Source organism: Gymnoscopelus braueri (genome assembly GCF_963280865.1).
Source record: "Gymnoscopelus braueri genome assembly, chromosome: 12".
NCBI lineage: Eukaryota > Metazoa > Chordata > Actinopteri > Myctophiformes > Myctophidae > Gymnoscopelus > Gymnoscopelus braueri.
In genome coordinates, this window is record NC_137614.1 from 37349852 (window position 1) to 37368271 (window position 18420).

Sequence of the window (18420 nt, forward strand, 5' to 3'; positions counted from 1 at the left end):
GTTACTTCCGCCGAATTAGTTAGATTTTCGCCAGAAACAGACTGTATCAAATATAAGTGACTGACTATCATAAACGATACAGAACCTCCTCCCTGACAATATCGCCGAGACAGTTTGTTTATTTTTGGACCACAATTCTTATGAGACGATTCTACGATGACCCAATGTTATTCTCCATAGCGAAATTACTTTACGAACCTGGGGATGAACGAGTGACGTCAGGACTTCTGTACTCTATACTCCATTGTACAACTTATAGTGAACATAGCCGATCTACAAGCTCACAACATTGTGAGGAATGTGAGCAGCAGTACCAATTTCATCCAGTCAGGAGAGAGAACTCACGCAGCATAGGATAGACGGGTGAAACTGGAAGTGATGAAACAAATAAATGAGCAGACAAAATTGGAACTGGAACACAAACTGATAAGTGACATGTTTCTCTCCTGATTGAATGAAATTTGAACACATCTGAAAATGTAGTGTCTGTTTACTATAGAGCTAGAGAGACGGGGGCATTACTGAACACTATAGCAATGACTACCATCAGAATATAAAGCTTTAACTTTTTAACAAACTTTTTGTTTTAACCAAAAAATATCACAGCAACTTTAATTCAGTCTGACCAGAATCAGGGATAACTAGAAAAGTGTGCTCCTTGGAGCAGTCAGCAAACTTTGGAAGGCAAGTCATAGTCAATTGGAATGGGATTTGGAAAATCTGTTTCATACATCTTGATCAGATGACCAAGATGATTTTGTATTGCACCAGTTTGTTTTCATAGTTTTTTAGTTTTAAACCTAGAACCTCAGCTTACAAAACCCTGACCTTATTGCTTTTGCCACGCGGGCATAGAAGATGCAAGTGAGAACAAAATACTTAACCTTAGAAGCGTAGAACTTAGATAGAGAGTTGGACATTTTAAAACCATAGGTATCAAACTAAGAAGCTTGTGCATACAAACCACAGACACATGAACTGTGCTAGAGCAGCTTGGAAGATGATGGTAACAAAATATTTGACCAAATAGGATTTGGATGCAGACTAAACATAAATGACCCTGAATCCTATCATTACACATCCCTCAAAAACTAAAAGATCAACATAGAATAGAGTCCTCTCAGTCAACTGTTCCTGATGCTCAACAGACTAGCGTTAGACCCTCCTAACACTACTAATAATCAGCTTATTAAACAGTGTTGTGAGCTTGTAGATCTGCTATTTTCGGCTAATGCTCCACTCACAATAGTGTTGTTAGGGTTGAAATAGTTACGTACATTTACATGTTCCTATCACACAAAATGTGGCGGCCCCCTGTAGTAACTCTGAGGACCCCTGTTAAAGGCCCATGGTCTATGGTTTAATTACAGAGATGAATCAGTATTTATGTGTGTTAACATACCACAGTGGGTAAGTGAAGGTGGAGCCTGTTAGTATATTTATATCAGACAATTATTTTAACAGGAATTCATATTTTACACTGTGAACACCGTGTACACTGTTTGATTGTGGATGATTTCTCATCCACATAAGGGCACAGATATTTCAATGTAATTTCCTGCAAAAGTCTTGGAAAAGGAACGTTGCTTGCTTTCATATTAATACCAGTCTTTCAGCCAAGGCACAAATATCAGTCTTTCAGCCAAGGCACAAACACACCTGTAAGATTTTATTAATTAATTTTCTATATTACACATCCTTCATGTACATCATAAATCAAACAGGGAAAGAAAATATAGTGTTACCACAAACCTCTTATTAATAAAACCTCGCTTTCTTTACAAAAGAAAAATTCATTTGTTATCAACACCATTTACAACTTAGGTTCATATACAGGAGAGGAAAAGCAGTTTTGTCGCAAAGATTCAGGATACCAAAAACCAAGATGAGTGGACATTTTATTTGCCATGTGACATAAATTCACCATTATTTACACGTTTGCTTATCTACCAAGTCCCTGGGATTTCAATTAACGATGCACTCAGAAGACAATATGATGAGAATTAACACTTATCTTACAGGCCCTGATTCGTGGACATTCTTAGGCCAGTGGTTGGGCATTGTTACCCGCAATTATAACAAATATTGGGTAAAGTTTATATCACTCCTTATAGCTCAGTATATCCTGCTATGATATCTTTGCTGTCGGGTGGAAACCTTGTATGTCCCAAACAATTTTTGTATCATTATTTTTAAAGCTCACAACGCGTTGCATCACCACTACTTTTGTGTGACACTCTTGTATGATGAAGTAGGGCATATACAAAAGAAATAAAAGAAAGTTGAAACATGGAGAAACGAAGTTTCTACCGACAGCAATGATATCCACATTATGTTACCTCCCTTGCTAAAGGCAATGAAGCCCATCTACAAACAGACTTCATGTATCATCGACCCTTCTAGAGAATCTGAAAATAATCCTCTTAAGATTCACGAACCAGTTAAAAACAAGACAAATCAATTCTTTACATTTACTAGACCCAACATAGAAAAATGTGACGATTCAACTCTGAGAGTACACATTTGCCAATGTTACACCATCAGAGTTAAATGAACTGTCTGGATTTAGCTGTGAAACAAGTGGAATCACCTTGTGTTGGAGAGAAACTGGTAGTAAAAAAAAGTAAAACTACTACACAGCAAAATTATCAGTGTTAATTTATCCAATTGTAACTGTACAATTTGTACTTGGTGTACAAATTGGTTCCATTTGTGCAGTCCCAAGAGTTAACACATAGGATTTGACTGTGTAGGCTACTGGAAGTTATTGGACACATAACGAGCTTGGTTAATATGCATTTGGAAATCCAGATGTTAGACTGACAAACACTAGCGCCAGTGGTTCCCAAGCTTTTCTGGATTCGGGCCCACACACACTTGAAAATCTTTAAAGCGTTCGCGGCCCACCCATCGGACCACTTAACACGGCAGCCTATTTATTGGCTGCCGTGTTAAGTGCTCACGTGGGTGGGGCCCTGTGCATCTTAAGAGCATGTTTATCTTAGTGATCAATCAATCGACTGTGTTCCGGCTTGGATCGATGGGACCAACGTAGTATACTTTAAGTTCACTATAAAAAGCTAAATGTCAAGGTTTTAAAGAAGAACAAAAAAAATACTGTAATTTGTCTGTCACCGTCACTGTCAATTATTTGGGGGCCCAGTGACTTGCAAACGCCCTCTAACAGCCCACAGGTTGGCTTTAGCTTGAACACTGCAGACATGTCAGGATAAAACTCACACAGCCCCACATCACCTCTGTTCCACCAGAACTGGTCAGGTGTGGTGTATAAATGGTTGGTAGCTGAGCAGACAAGGGGCCCTATCTTGCACACTTGCCTTACCCCTAAACGTTTGTCATTTTTCACCATTTTGAAAAACATAAAAAAATACTTAGCCGATCTACAAGCTCAAAATGTGTCGATGTAGATCGGTTATTAGTAGAACTATTTTAAAATGTTTTGCAAGATAGGGCCCACGGTTTGAGTGTAAGTGTTTCCTTAATTGAGAAACATCCTGATGATGATACTAATTGCTGCGTGCGATCACAACAACGATTATGTGTCTCCACTTAAAGCTGCAATCCTCAAGTTTTATAACTGCAACTAACACCCGGGATTTGAACCGGAGTCTCCCGTATGGAAGACCAGATCCTCTACCGCTCAACTAAGAGATATTGGGCTTATGAGCTTGAGCCAGTACTACCCGTCACAGGTAGCACCCGACACCAGTCTAAAATGTCTCAATGGAAGAGTAGGGACCACCTCCAACCAATGCAGATGTACTAGTTTTGTTGTATTAACATAAATATTGGTTAAAATAACATTTTACTCGTTATTTCCAGATTGCAGCTGTAACTGTCACTGTATATTCTATATCTTACTACAAAGAAATGCCCCAGAAAGTTAAAGAAAAAAAATCCTATACCTATCCAGTGTTTTGCCATTTGAGTGCATCTTCGCACAGCTGAAGTGTCATGTGTTTTAGCGGACGCACACGCACACACACACACACACACACGCACGCACACACACGTCTAGACTCAAGTCAACTGACAACAGTGGCTTATTTTGGGGTGCTGTCATCAGCACCATGTCCTTGCATTGGCATCAGCTAAATTATGCCTTTGCGTTTCATAGATACGAGAGCCTGTTTTACCATGTTAGTGATGACAACAGATCAACAGTGCATTAATGATGGACATCTATTGACGCTTGTGTATCGAAAAGTGACAACCTTTCTGCCAAGGGAAGTTAATATCACTTTAACCCTTTAATTAAACCCTCTATTCTTAGTCAAAACGAACTTGAGTTACTGGACCGCTTTTTTCCATCTACACCAAATCTCTTTGTCAAAAATACCAGATTTACAAGCTCACAATGCGTCGCATTGCAACGTGTTGTAGATCTGCTATTTTTGGCGAAATGTTCCCCCCAAAATAGGGATGCTGGGGTACAAGTGGTTAAATTGAACCATAATTAGGTTTATCACACTTTCAACAGCGATCTCGCTTCAACATGATCCAGCCTTTCCATTGATTTTGTTTGTGGGCCTAAACAGAGCAATAGTCCACTTATTAAAGACATTTCCCATAAATATAAAAACGGACTCACCAGGCCGTAGTTTAAAAACTCTGCCACTCTCAGCATTACATGCTACATGCTACATACACGCCAGCTACACGGACTTCCTTTTACACACCTGTATTCTAGATGACTGGTTCTCAAACCTTTGAGGCCCCCCAAAACAATCGTATTTGAACTGAGGACCCCCCTCCCTGACAAGCACTTGGAATTGAGGCATTTTACATTTTGTTTGACTCAGTTCCGCAGATGGATATTGTAAAAATAGGCGATCTACAAGCTCACAACGCCTTGCGTGTAGATCGCCTATTTTTGCCTCTTTCTTAAATTGGCACTTTAGAAATGTGCAGATAGCCTGTATACACTTATACTACATGTTGGTATGTTTACCGTTGAGTGAGAAAACAATTATGTATGTATTATGTATGTTAAGTTTGAACATTTGGAATAATTTAGAAAAATGTAACATAACAAATCTCTTATGGGGGTCCTCCTGGGCACCAAATATTTTCAGATGGGGGTGTCCTCGGGCAAATACATATCAATTAGGGGGTCCTTGACCTGAAAAGATTTGAGAACCACTGTTCTAGATTACCGGTTCAATGTGGGGTTATGAACCAACACTTATAGGTCTGTATACAAATGGAACCAGAAACAAGTCCATTGGGTTCAATTTGTACACTCTCAGACAGAGTTAAATGAACACTGAGGATTCTACAGTGTGGACTGGGGTCTCACAGATGATAAATGGTATCAAATGGGGTCTGTCGCCTAATGCATAACTGGAGGACATTGAAATAAAAATGGTTGAGAGAATCAGTGGTCTAGATGGGAGTCTTGTGAGCTTGTATATCTGCTATTCTCAAAAAATAAATAAAAATCTTTCAATCTTATGAATTTAAATCATCAATTGTTTTTTAATTTAATCTTAATTAAATGTATTTTTCATGTTCCTATCCTTACCAATTGGCCCTCTTGGCAGCCCCTGGTAGTCCCCACTTTGAAAACCAGTACTTTACATTAATCCACTCCACATTACAACGTCTCTAATGCATAGGATTCTTTATTTCCTCGAGTTACGCCTTTGAGGCAGAACTCATGCAGTTTGCACCATTGTAACGCATCTGCTGCTGCCTCCACATCTTTTTTTAAAAGCTCTGTGGATAGCATTTTCTTTTTATTATTATTTTACATTAAAATCTTATCAATGATCTTCAACCAAAACTAAATTTTGCTGTTCAACACATTTGAAGCATCACGTTTGACATCAGCAACAGATGGAAAGTGTGCAGAACATTCAGGAAAATCTACTTTCCAAAAGCCATTTTCCCATCAACTATCTTCACCATGTCAAAGCTACGACCCTCACCGATTCATATTATTATTTTCATAATTTATTCATTTCCGCTTTTCCTCCCGGCCTCCCTCCCACCAACACGACCAATTCTATTCGCTGGAGCGCCTGGACGCACTGCGGAGGATTCAAACCCCTAGTCTCCGTGGTGATGGGCAGGAAGTTTACCCCCACACACCACTTACAAACTCCACTTTGGTTGTAAAGACAAGACACACTGTAAAGCTGTGAATGTTAACTTAACCCCCGAAAGTGTAAAAAGTGGACCACGACCAACTGAAACTAAAGTCTTCAGCGTATGGAGTAAGTGAAATACAGGAAACAGATTAACACACAGCAGTTTTTAAAGGATCTGGAACAAGTGGAGACATGGATTGAGTTAAATACTTAACACACAAAATTAATCTGACACATGACATGACAAAGAAACGAATCATGCTGAAACTTAACCTGGCTCTGAAACAGCCCTGCCATAAAGGGGCAGTGTCCCGGTTCCGCGCACAACGTGGACGACATTCTGACAGACAGAAGATTCTTCCTGTGTTTTTGGTTTGGATTTGTAAAAAAAAAAGAAATCCTCATGTAGCCATCAGCCTTAAAATCCTACATTTATACTCTGCAACAGGAAGGTGTTGCTTGCCGAAAAGCATTGATCTACAAGCTAGCGACTTGTAGATCAGTTCCTTTCAGCAAGCGACCCGTTGCACGATGGAGTATAAATGAAGCTTGGCAAGCCTGTCCTTTTCAAACTACATGCACCTTGCAGCCATTTACGCACGCACACGCGCACACACACACACACACACACACACACGCCACACACACACAAATGCACAGTGCCCATGTATTCGTGTTACACACACGCGCCTTTTTCCGAGAGGCTCCCTGATTTGAACACTGCCGTGTTTTGTTGGGTGCTTGTCGTGTGTCTCACTCCTGTCCGAAGCCTTCTGTCTCTTCAATGGCTAACATCACCTTCTCTTTCAGCTGCTCGTAGCTCTTGTACGGCGGCAGGTCCAGCCTGTTGAAGCTGCGAGACAAAACAATAGATGAAGTGGTCACGGCCATCCTTAACCACTTGAACCCCAACGGCCCGCTATTCTGGAGGGGGGGGGAACATTCGCCAAAAATAGCAGATCTGCAAGCTCACAGCGCGACGCAACTCCACGGGTTGTGGGCTTGTAGATCGGCTATTTTTGGTGAAGAGATTTGGTGTAGAGTGAATCAGCGTACCAAGTATGGTTGCAACTCAGGTCCGTTTCTCTAAGAATAGAGGGTGTAAGTGGTAACATTATACACTGCAGTTTATCTTTGAAATAAAAGGGAGGACTTCACCATACTAAGTCATAATTTCTATCGTAAGGGAATTTCCAAAGAAAGGGAATTTTCAAATCTATATGTTTTCTTCACTAACTTTAGGCTGATTGGAAGCCAGTGTAGTTTGAACTGTGTCTACTCACCATGTGTGACTCCTGGGAAGCCAGTTCTCCTTTCCAACTTTCTCAATACAGAATTTCTGTGGACCGTTGCTCCCTATGACGCAAAGTACATACAACACCTGTCAATATCGCTTCAGCCTTCACATCCAGGTTATCACAGTTTTGCATTTTTCACAATTTTATCATAGTCTATTTCCATTCGTCTTTCTCCGTTGTACGACCCTGTCATACATATACAATAGAGCGTTAAGTGGTTAAATGGCTTTTCTCACCCATCAGGTCAGCGAAGCCTCCTACAGGCAGTCGGCAGGTTCCAGTGACAAACTGCAGCAGTCTCATCCTCTTCTCATTGTCCATCTCCTTAATCAGCTAAGGCACACACAGACAGTCTGGCTTAAACATGTTCCCAGCACAACAACCCCCGTGCAGAACCGTGCTATGAAAGACGTTTCAACAGGTTTTGACACCTCTAGTTTGTCTACAGCCAAAACAATGGATCTGTTTCTTGACGCAAGCTTTCTATAATATATGTCAGGGCCTTAACCGATTAAGACCTGAGGCCGATTCTACAAATGTCTTCTAAGTCCTAACAGTTTCTGAAAACCTGTATGTTGCTATATCAGTGACATTTTCATGTCTAGGACTCCCAAAATTATATGTATTTGGCCGCCGACCGCCATCTCAAAATATTTTGTTCCAGGGACCCCCAGAAGCAAAGATTTGAGTTAAAAATGTTCGCTTTAAAAAATAGATATATTCAAAGATTTGCATGACGATTTGTGACGCGCTATGAGGTTGTATATCTGCTATTTTTGAATAGCCAAAGTATAAAATAATGTTTTTAATGAGTTAATGGCATACAATGACATTTACGCAGCTACATCTGTAAGGCGACAGACCATGCAGACTGTTTCTGTTTTCATTCCTTTCAAAATGGGGTTTTGGAATGACAAATGTAGCCCCAGGAAAGAGACCTCTGTGTGCGTGACAATATGTCCATGATGGAGAATGACATTAAAGAGAGAAAGCTTAGTCTCAATCGGTCACATTAATTCCACTTGTCTTCCACATTAGGATATATTACAGCAAGTTTTCATTTAAAGAGATGAAGTCTGTGAAGGATTTTGAATTGGATAAGGCCAAATCTTGCACATGAGGTAGAGTATGTAGGTATTCTAGGTAGCAATTTAAAGTCATATCATCTAGCTCTACCCGAGTAGTCAAATCTGTGTACATTCAACTATGAGTGTGTTTTTTTTTACTTTCTTAGTTAAATTAACCCATTTGAAAGTGTAGCTTTTAAAGTACTGACCTGCCAGAACCAGACGATCTGCTTGCTGCTGCGTGCATAGTGTCTGTAGATGGTGCTCCTCTGCCAGTCTGCAAGGTCAATCTCCTGCATACCACACAGCATCACCTACAACAGGAGCACATACTCTTTCAGAAATGACCCACAATTGATTCATGCTGGTCTTGAATCAGTTGAGTTTAAATGTATTAATGATAATTTCTCGACAATCAATTGCCAACAGCTGAATAATTAATAATTAATTAATAATTAACTGTTCCATTTTGTGGGAGCTTCGGGGTCCATGATAATATATCAATACTAATATAATATATTTCTCAATAGATGTGAAACCAAAGTTGAGTTGAATATTATATGTCATAGTATGATAAAGATAACCACTTTAAAATGTATATCATTGCCAGCGGGCAGAAACCTTAAAATGACATATTTTTTCGTGAATGAATACTTCATCATACAAGAGTGTCACACAAAAGTAGTGGAAATAGCAGATCTACAAGTAAGCTCACGTGAGCTTGTAGATCGGCTATTTAAAAATGTTTTTAAAACAATAATAAAAAAGGGACGGTTTTGGACATACAACGCGACATTTCCACGCGACAGCAACTGTATGTAATTGTTTAAATCGTAAACTTTATCAACAATAAAGTTGAGTTGAATATTATACTGTCACGGTATGATCAAGGTAACCACTTTAAAACGTCATATTATGTAAATATTTAAACTATAAACTTTGCATAAGTTGCTTGGCAGCAGTATTTAGGAAGAACAAACGAACATGCATAGAACATACAGGCACGTCCAACACAAACCTCCAGCTCTTTGGCATCAAAATACTGCAGATACTGTTGGGGGAGGACCTCGTTGAAGCCTTCCAAGAAAGCCTGCGTCTGCTCTTCCACTCCCCTAGAAAGACGCCACTCTGCTACCAGCCTATGGACACACATACACACATTATTAAAGCTGATACATCTGTCTTATGTGACATTATATCACTTTTTTTGTTACCTCAGTATTAGAAATGTGTCCCAAATTTTAACCACTTTCAACTTGGTGTCCCTGTTTTGAGCACGTCATTATAGGCAATTTTCTTTTACCTTGACACATTTTCGTACCAAGGCCCCACAAATAGCCAGAGCCTCTGACTATTGTGACATAACTGAAAATGGCAAAAAAGAAAGTTCACAGCGCACAAAGCTCAAACATTTTGACAATGATGACATGCACAAAATAGTGACCCCAGGTTGAAAGTGGTTAAACTGGCACAATAATCTCATGAATTGCAGTTTGAATTGCCAATAGCTCCCCCTGACGCCCATGGCCGGCCCCCACTCTGAGACCCTGTGTGCTAGCGCATTGCTACCGACATTGTGACCCACCTAACATACTCTTCCTTGTTCTCCTCAGTGACCTGCATATCTCCTCCATCTGGTTTCAGCTCATGGGTGGTGATCTCCCCAAGGATCTCCTTGTCTACAGAGAAGAACATCTCCAGACCACATTCCTCTATGTTGTTATCCCTGCAAAGAGAACATAGTTATTACTACGGCCTCCCCTCACCTTCTAACATTCACTTCATCATTCCATAACATTCTCTCGTGATTTCTCTAACAAAATGAGATCATCAAAACAAATTACGATTATTTCAATTCTTTCTCAGACAAAAACTTGAAAATGCTGTATTTTGTTTCTCTTGGTTCCCTCTTGGTTCAGGTTATGGTTAAGGTATACTCATACAACAGTGTGGTGCTAATCGATAAAGCTAAATATTTTTTAGAATACCCAAAATTGGGACACACATACTTAATATTATTAAGTATAGCCATTGTATTTGGCAGTGGTTTCCAAATGAGATTTCAAATTATTAAGTTAATAATTTGAAAAGCCCTCCTAATCTCCTTAATATTTGTCTATAATAATAAACACCTGATCCATATGAGTGAGTTGTAGAACTCAAGGTCTATTGACTCCAGGTCTTTGAGGGCCAGAGGCTTGTTGAGGATGCGCTTGTAGAACGGCAGAGAGAACCCTGTGTCAATGAACTTTCCATGGAACAGTGCCTGTGATCAAAAACATACAGAGCATAAGAATAAATGTACCAGTGATTTAGACGGGCAGTATAACACAGCTTATAGAACAAACAGGGCTTCAGTTTGCATATTGAACATCAGCCACATATTTTCTTAAAATTGAATAACAAAATTTACCAAAACAGACACTAAATCTTTTACTGATCTCATTTTCCTCATCAGTATGAGAATTTCCTACAGTATATAACATCAATCATTATATTTTATTGTAGATGAGAACTAATTCCTACTATTAACTACGGATATCTGTGGCGATATTAGGCCCTCGATAACAATAATATCACGATATTCGATATATTGCGATATCACAATATATTGCATGAAATTTCACCAACGATATATCACGATAGTCCTTGTATTCAATTCCTAAACACATAAAATAGCACCAAACAGTTCAAAATCATCATCACACAAATACAGAGTCGGAAAAACAACGTATATCGATATTTTTCGGCAGTATATCGATTATTTATCGCGGGAGGAAGAATCGCGATATATTGCGATATCGATATATTGTCCCACCCCTAGTATTAACAAGGGCTTTGTGACTATGTTAATAATAACTAAATTGGATTCCAGGGGAACATTTTTCCTTTTCCAGAACGGTTTCGGACATAATGTAACAGTGACAATAAAAAGCTTAACTCTTCTGTACCTGTACAAAAGCTAAGTTATTACTATATGGTGCTAATGCTCTCACTAGCCATGCTGCCAAAAAGTTGAACACAAGCCAAAATGACTGACCATGGCAATGAAGCGTCCAATGAACTTGAAGTACTTCAGGTGGTCGGGGTTGATGTAGGAGGCAGGGTTAATCTGGAGACAGTAGTTGTCTTTCCCGGCATACTCAAACAGACAATACATGGGGTTCAACACCTCATGGGACAGCAGAAAGAACCATTCCCTAAAGCAGACAGACAGAGGAGCCATTAATAAAGGACACACGGATTAAAGCAAAATAAAATCTCACGAATGAAAATGTTGTACGGCCAAGTCCTAATGTGCGATTTGTGAAACACTTACAGCATGAAAGGAGCCCCCCCCCCACACACACACACTAGCGCAACACATTATGTAAAATGATGATGTTTTAGTAACATTGTTCCTTCTGTTATTCATGCTGCCAGTGCCTGCCACCCAGGTGAAGAAATCACAGATTACTCTTTGCTTTTATATGAAATATCAGAGACTAATAAGATTTTATGGAACATGCTTCTGAACATATTGCTAGTTTGACCAGTTCAAATGCCCCAATCTTTAAATAATAACCGAAAATAGGCTATAGCCTATTTTCACTGTGCAACATGCTTCTATTGAAGATTCTATGGAATCCAAATGACTGAAATTCAGAGTGGAATATGGAAAATCGGACAGATACATCTTGATCACATGACTCCAGAGAGAACGTTTACCAGGTTGTGTGAGTTTTGGATTTTTTTTTACAAAATCTGTAGAAGCATATTTAGAAGAAAATGCAAAATGGCATTATAGCAGTGGTTCCAACCTTTTCAGGTTGTGACCCTCCAAAATTACACCTTGTGTTGCGAGGTTGTGAGCTTGTCGATCGGCTATTTTCACAATGTTTGCCTCTTTCATATATTATTTGACAATATGGCCAATGTTTGACCAGTTTTCATAGTATAGTTCTTAGTAATGGTCTTTTTTCTTTTCTTCTTTTGAGGTATTAAAAAGGTCTTTAAAGTCCTTAAATTGTCACTTCACTGTCATTTGGGTACCCCCCCAAATCATGTGGGGACAGTTTGAGAACCCCTGTGTTATAGTGACCACCATGACGCCAATTTGAAAACTTTGGGGTAGAAGTTCTTCCTTGGTCTATTGGGAGTATGCATGCAAAGTGTCACACCAATCGGTGCAGCAGTCTCACAGACAGACAGAAAACATAAGCCCCGCCCCCGGCCTTTCTGGCCTAGCAGCGATAATGAAAAGGCAGTCTAATATATTATAAGGAGTATGTTGAATACAACAAAAAATATGGACTTGCCTGGCCACCCCTCCGTAGTCAAGGCCTTCTTCTCCAGGGAAGATGATCCACAGTCTCCTGCGGAGATCCTGGGAGTTGAAGCTCATGATCTAAAACAGACAAATTCATGTATTCAGTGTTAATGATGAATAAATAAAAATATATTGGGGGGGGGGGGTGTATTGCTAATATACAATACCACACAATATCAATTTTGGCAAAAAAAAATTAAGTATAATAGGGGGGCCACAGTGGCTATTTGAGGATACTTGATATGGAAAGGATCGGGAACCCCTGAGGTAGGGTGGTGTTTAAAAATGTACCTGTGCAAAGGAATCCTCAAACAGAGTTTTTCTGGTGACTGTGATCTTGATGTGTTGAGGCATTGACAGTTGCTGTGGAATGGGAAGTCACAAGTGATTAACCACTGATAGCCCTCATTTGGGCATGTCATTATAGGCTAAAATGGCCAAGATCTTCAGAAAATAACGAAAGTAGCATATCTACAAGCTTGTAATGCAACACGTTGTGAGCTTGTTGATCAGCTATTCCTCATATGACGAAGTATACAGGGGCTATATCATTTATACTCCATCGCGAAAGGGTGTAACTTGGCAAAAATAACAAATCTACAAGCTAACAATGTGTTGCGATGTTTTTTTGCTTGTAGATCAGCTCTTTGACAAGCAACACTTGACCAATGGAAGAGTAGGGAGACCACTTCCGCTCCAACCATTAAAATAAGTCCCAGAGCGTAGCTTTAACGTAAGTAAGTGTAAGTCAAGTAAGTGATATTTTTTGGTTAAAACAACGTTTTTTTGTTAAAAGGTTAAAGACGTGCTCTATTGTCTTTTCTCTTTTTTGTTTTTGTTTCATCACTTACAATTTCCTGTACAAGTTCTCTCTCCTGATTGGATGAAATTGGTATCCTGAACATGTATTTTATGTTTACTTAAAGAGCTGGATAGATGGGGAGAACCCTGTTACTGAACAAACACCTGATAGCAATGATTACTATGCAAATATAAAGCTATTTAACACAAATACTTACACCCCCTTTAAGGCAAAGCACATTGACTAAAGTTTATAATCCTTATAGTATTTGTGTTACCTGGCACCAGAATCTGAAGTACTGCACTTTGGCTTTGAAGTCGCGTACATAGGTGATCTGTGGCCCATTTTCACTGGAATGGCGAGAGAGAGAGAGAGAGAGAGAGAGGGAGGGGAAATGAGGGGAGAGAAATATTTGGGAGAGAGAGAGAGATGGTATGATGGGCAGAGAAAGGGGGTATAAACATTATCATTTATATATATTTATACTTCGAATTCTGTATCCTACACAACAAACATTTTCAATCTTTAATAAACTTGTTTCACTGTGTAAATTGCACACCGATTAGCTTGACAAAGAAAGAAAGAAAGAAAAAAAGGTCCTTTTTTACACAGCTTGTATTCTACTAAGTTTTGTGGTTAATGGATTGATTTATATAATTTTTCCACCAAAAAATGGCACCAGCACCATTAGCTTTGTTGTTGGTTCCCGTACCTACTGCTCTCACCCTGCTTAGTAGTTGTGAGGTGTGGAGTGACATAAAAACATGTATGAGGATGATACTGTCTATGTTGGGCAGAAACCTTGTAACTTGTAAGTCTGCCCATGCGTTTTATAAATATTGAACCCAGGACAAGTATTAACAAGAGCTTGTGACAAAAAAAGAACTACATTGGACCCATGGGAACACAGGTTTGTATTTCCATTTCTTGAAAAGTAATGGTTTTGTGCAAACAAGGTTTCTAGCCCCACGGCGGCAAGTAGTTCTTCTCAGCGGTGACATTTCTAACATCTTAGCGAGTATACAGCACACTTTAGCCAATGTGATCTCAATGGAGCTCCGAGAAGTTTTCTTGCTCAGTATTTAAGCCTGTTGACAATGCAGGACGTACAGCGATGATTTGCCGGTGCGAGGGTCGATGTAAGTGGTGGTTCTCCTGTTGTGGTCAACGAAGTAGGGAATGCCGTCTACTGTGAACCTCATCTCCCAGCCCTCTGGCAATGGCTTGTCATTCAGCAGCCTGATTGGAGGATAAGAACACAAGTATTAACTAGTTAAACGGGATGAAAGTTTTCCAGTTTGTTTTCCAGTTCTGGTTAAAAAACTACAGCAGGCAAAACAAATTGAACTTTTAGGAATTTATTTTAGATTGCTTTGGAAAATGTTGCCTATAATGGCATGCCCAACATAGGGACGGCAGGTTGAAAAGTGGTTAAATAGAACTACCACACGGTATTTTACACATTCAGTAGGACACTCATAACCTGCGTAGAGAAATACACAAAAATGTGTACACTAACCCCTGTGTGCGTGGGTCCTCCCATTGCGTTGTTCGTGTGGGGTGATGTACATAGTACACTCTGCCGTTGGCGTCAGTTCTCTTCTCTGAAAAACACACTCATTAGTCAGTAACTGAGAACCACTGGTCTACTACGAGCATAGAATGATTTGACAGTTCTTTTTTTTTTTTTCATGTAGACAAACATTTTAATTTCAAGGACCCCCATAACTCTGAGAGTGTACAAATGGAACCAAATGGAACCTGTCCATTGTACAGGGTCCATTTGGTTCCATTTGTACACCCTGTAAGGTTCCATTTGGAACCCCGTAAATGAACCCAGAGAGTCCCTGGACCCCACTTTGAGACCATTCATAAAATGTGAAAGAAAGACTTTACAGTGAAAGGACAGCTAAAAAAGCATTGATCCCCAGGGTGCTTATTTAATTTCTCAACTCTAAAAGGCCAGTCCACACCAATGCAAAACTCCTTGCAACTCCTGGTAACATGCAACTACTTGCAACCATTATCCCCAATGGCAGTTGCAAGACAAGGAATTGCATTGGTGTGGACTGGCTTTAAAACTGTTTTGTTGCAAGGAGTTGCGACTAGTTGCATTGGTGCAGTCTAGCTTTAAGGTTTTGGAATGAGTACCCATTCACCCATTCAGTGGAATAAATTGAATACTATTCTGATACAAGATTTGTATTACACCTTACATCTTATATGTTCAAGTACTTTGGTTTTGTTTTGCCCCCGATGACGCAGGTTGGTGTCTTGCATAGTGTGGTCTGTGTGCATGTTTGTGTATGTGTGTGCGTGCGACGGCGTGTTTGTGTATGTATGTGCGTGCGTGAATGGGTGAATTTAATGAACATTGTAAAGTGCTTTGGATAAAAGCAAAATGCAGACCATTTTCTATTAATCAATATGCTGTAAAGATAGTGTATTTGCCAGTCTTTCTGGCATTATGGTGGATTCCCTCTCGTCTTTATATTTTGGATCTTTGCCTCTTTGGGAACCTAAGTTTCTGCTAAATCAAGGTTAAAAAGTCTGGCCGTGAACTTGAAAAGAATCACAGCTCAGCTGTATAGTTAAAAGCATTTACTTTGTAATGGCTTGGCAAAGGTTAAAAGTGAAACGCAGGTTACCGTAAACCAAGCCATGATCAAATAAAGGCTTTTTAACTATAGAGCTTAACCGATTGACTGCCAGAATGATTTCAGATTTTTTTGCTGTTCTCTGCCAGAGATTTTTAATTGAAAAAACTAAAAGTACTTAGGAGCCGAGATACAGAATTTTTAAGTTAACAAGGAAGTGGATAGGAGTCTAGATCTTCGAAAAATCATATCTCCTTGTTTTTTTTTGTCTAAAAACAGAGTGCCTTGGATTCCTTTTAAGTTCACCGCCAGACTTTTTCAACTTGAGTAAATTCTTGACCTACAATTGAACCTGTTTTCAGTTTCTGATCTCTTAACACATTGACTGCCAATCACGTAGATCTACGCGAACCGCTTAAAAGCCGCCACGTGCCAATCGCGTAGATCTACGTGAAGTTTTTTTTTTTTTTTTTTTCAATTTCACCCAAAGACCAAGGAGATATGATTAGTTGAAGATCTAGACTCCTATCCACTTCCTTGTTAACTTAAAACTTAAAAATGCTGTATTTCGGCTCCTGAGTACTTTTTTTTTTCCAATGAAAAACTCTGGCACTGGCTAAAAAAATATGAAATAATTCTGGCAGTCAATGTGTTAATTGAACATACGCTATTGCACTGGAAAATATCCATTGTAAATCTCCAATCATTAACATTGATTGGTTTCTATGAATTTTTTGTGTCACAAGTAAAATTCCATAACCAATTTCATCGAATTGATTAATACGAACAACTAAATGAACTCTTACCCCATCCATGTGGCAGGCTTCCCAGAGGATCAAACTCTGGCTTCTGGGCACCAGCAGCAACTTGATCCTGGAACAACAGAGACACAAATACAGTCACTTCAGCCACTATTAGTACAGGAAATAGTTTTAGTGACACTGCTGCACAGACATACTGACACCGTATAGAGTTTTACAGTACATTCTGACAATGCTGTACATTTAACCCATTAAGACCTGAGGCCGATTCTACAAAGTCTTCTAAATCCTAACGTGTTGCTATATCAGTGGTGCTCAAACTTTTTCATGTCAAGGACCCACAAAAGTATATGTTTTTGGCCTCCCCCCAATCTCAAAATATATTTTTCCAGGCATTCCCAGAAGCAAAGATTAGAGTTAAATTTTTTTGCTTTAAAAAATAAATATATTCAAAGATTTACACAAATTTTCCAGATAAAAAAATAATAGCAGATCTACAAGCTCATGCTTGTATATCTGCTATTTTTGAATAGCCAAAGTATAAAATAATGGTTAAAGGTATAGTAGGCAACATTAAGCCTAAATTTGAAAAATACCTCTATATATATATTTTGCATTTTTTCCCCTCTATCAGCCACTATATAATGATGCTGGGGTGTTTTCCTGCATTGAAAAACACTCCTCTTTCTGAAATCCGTATTTTCCCTACTATTTAGGTTACACATCCGGGTATCCGGTACGTAAATTCACGCACGCATGTGCGCATCCGTGCGCGTCCGTGCCCGTGTGAACTTTTTACTTTCGGTTTGAAAACGCTCTCAAACTTCGTTTTGGAGGCACATAATTTACTTTTCAGATAGCGTTTGGATAGAATTTAGCTGTTTAACTTCATATATGTGGTCAATTTGTCATGAAAGAGCCTATTTAAAAATAAAAATTCTGAGAACCGGCAGGGGTGGGCAGTTCCTTGAATTGTATCCGAAAAAAGCAACCCATATTCGGCATGGCCTGTTTAGAAGCCTCCTTAACTCTATGGAAGTCCTCCCTGCGACACCCCCTGGTGGTCGGGGAAACGAACTGCAGGAGTTTTTTTCCTTTGTTTATCTCTGAATCGCCTACAATCCCTTTAAAGTGGTTAAAATGTAAAATGACACAGATGCTTTCCTGGTTTTAACTTTTTTTTACGTTTTTCAAATTGATTATAATTGATTTTGCACTTTTGACTGGATTCTTGGTCCCCAAAAATGGGAAGTGCTTACAACGCACTCACCCCAAATATGAACCTCTGGTTGAACTGTTGCATGGCGCCCTGCAGCTGGCTGCGCTGATGCTGCCACTGCTCGTAGTTACGCACTGATTCCACTGTGGGGCGCTGCCACGTGGTGGTGCGTGTGATGTGGTCTACAAAGTAGACACGACCCATCGGGTCCACGCGACGCTCCCAGCTAAAGACAGGGGAAGCAAGAACACAGA

At 39.5% G+C, this 18420-nt stretch overlaps 1 protein-coding gene across 2 annotated transcripts in view; it reads right to left on the bottom strand.

The window, feature by feature from the left end:
* Positions 1–1648: 1648 nt before the first annotated feature.
* itchb (itchy E3 ubiquitin protein ligase b) overlaps positions 1649–18420 on the bottom strand; it is a 39743-nt gene continuing 22971 nt past the window's right edge. For both annotated transcript variants that reach the window (XM_080444334.1, XM_080444335.1), the window contains 15 exons: positions 18218–18392; positions 16993–17059; positions 15109–15193; positions 14700–14828; positions 13867–13939; positions 13079–13150; positions 12777–12865; positions 11519–11678; positions 10611–10744; positions 10064–10204; positions 9497–9617; positions 8688–8792; positions 7648–7744; positions 7397–7469; positions 1649–6966 (listed from right to left, as the gene is read on the bottom strand). In XM_080444334.1, the coding sequence (XP_080300460.1) occupies positions 6867–6966; positions 7397–7469; positions 7648–7744; positions 8688–8792; positions 9497–9617; positions 10064–10204; positions 10611–10744; positions 11519–11678; positions 12777–12865; positions 13079–13150; positions 13867–13939; positions 14700–14828; positions 15109–15193; positions 16993–17059; positions 18218–18392 (1621 nt within the window). In that variant the 3' untranslated portion in view covers positions 1649–6866. The remainder of the gene's footprint in view (positions 6967–7396; positions 7470–7647; positions 7745–8687; positions 8793–9496; positions 9618–10063; positions 10205–10610; positions 10745–11518; positions 11679–12776; positions 12866–13078; positions 13151–13866; positions 13940–14699; positions 14829–15108; positions 15194–16992; positions 17060–18217; positions 18393–18420) is intronic.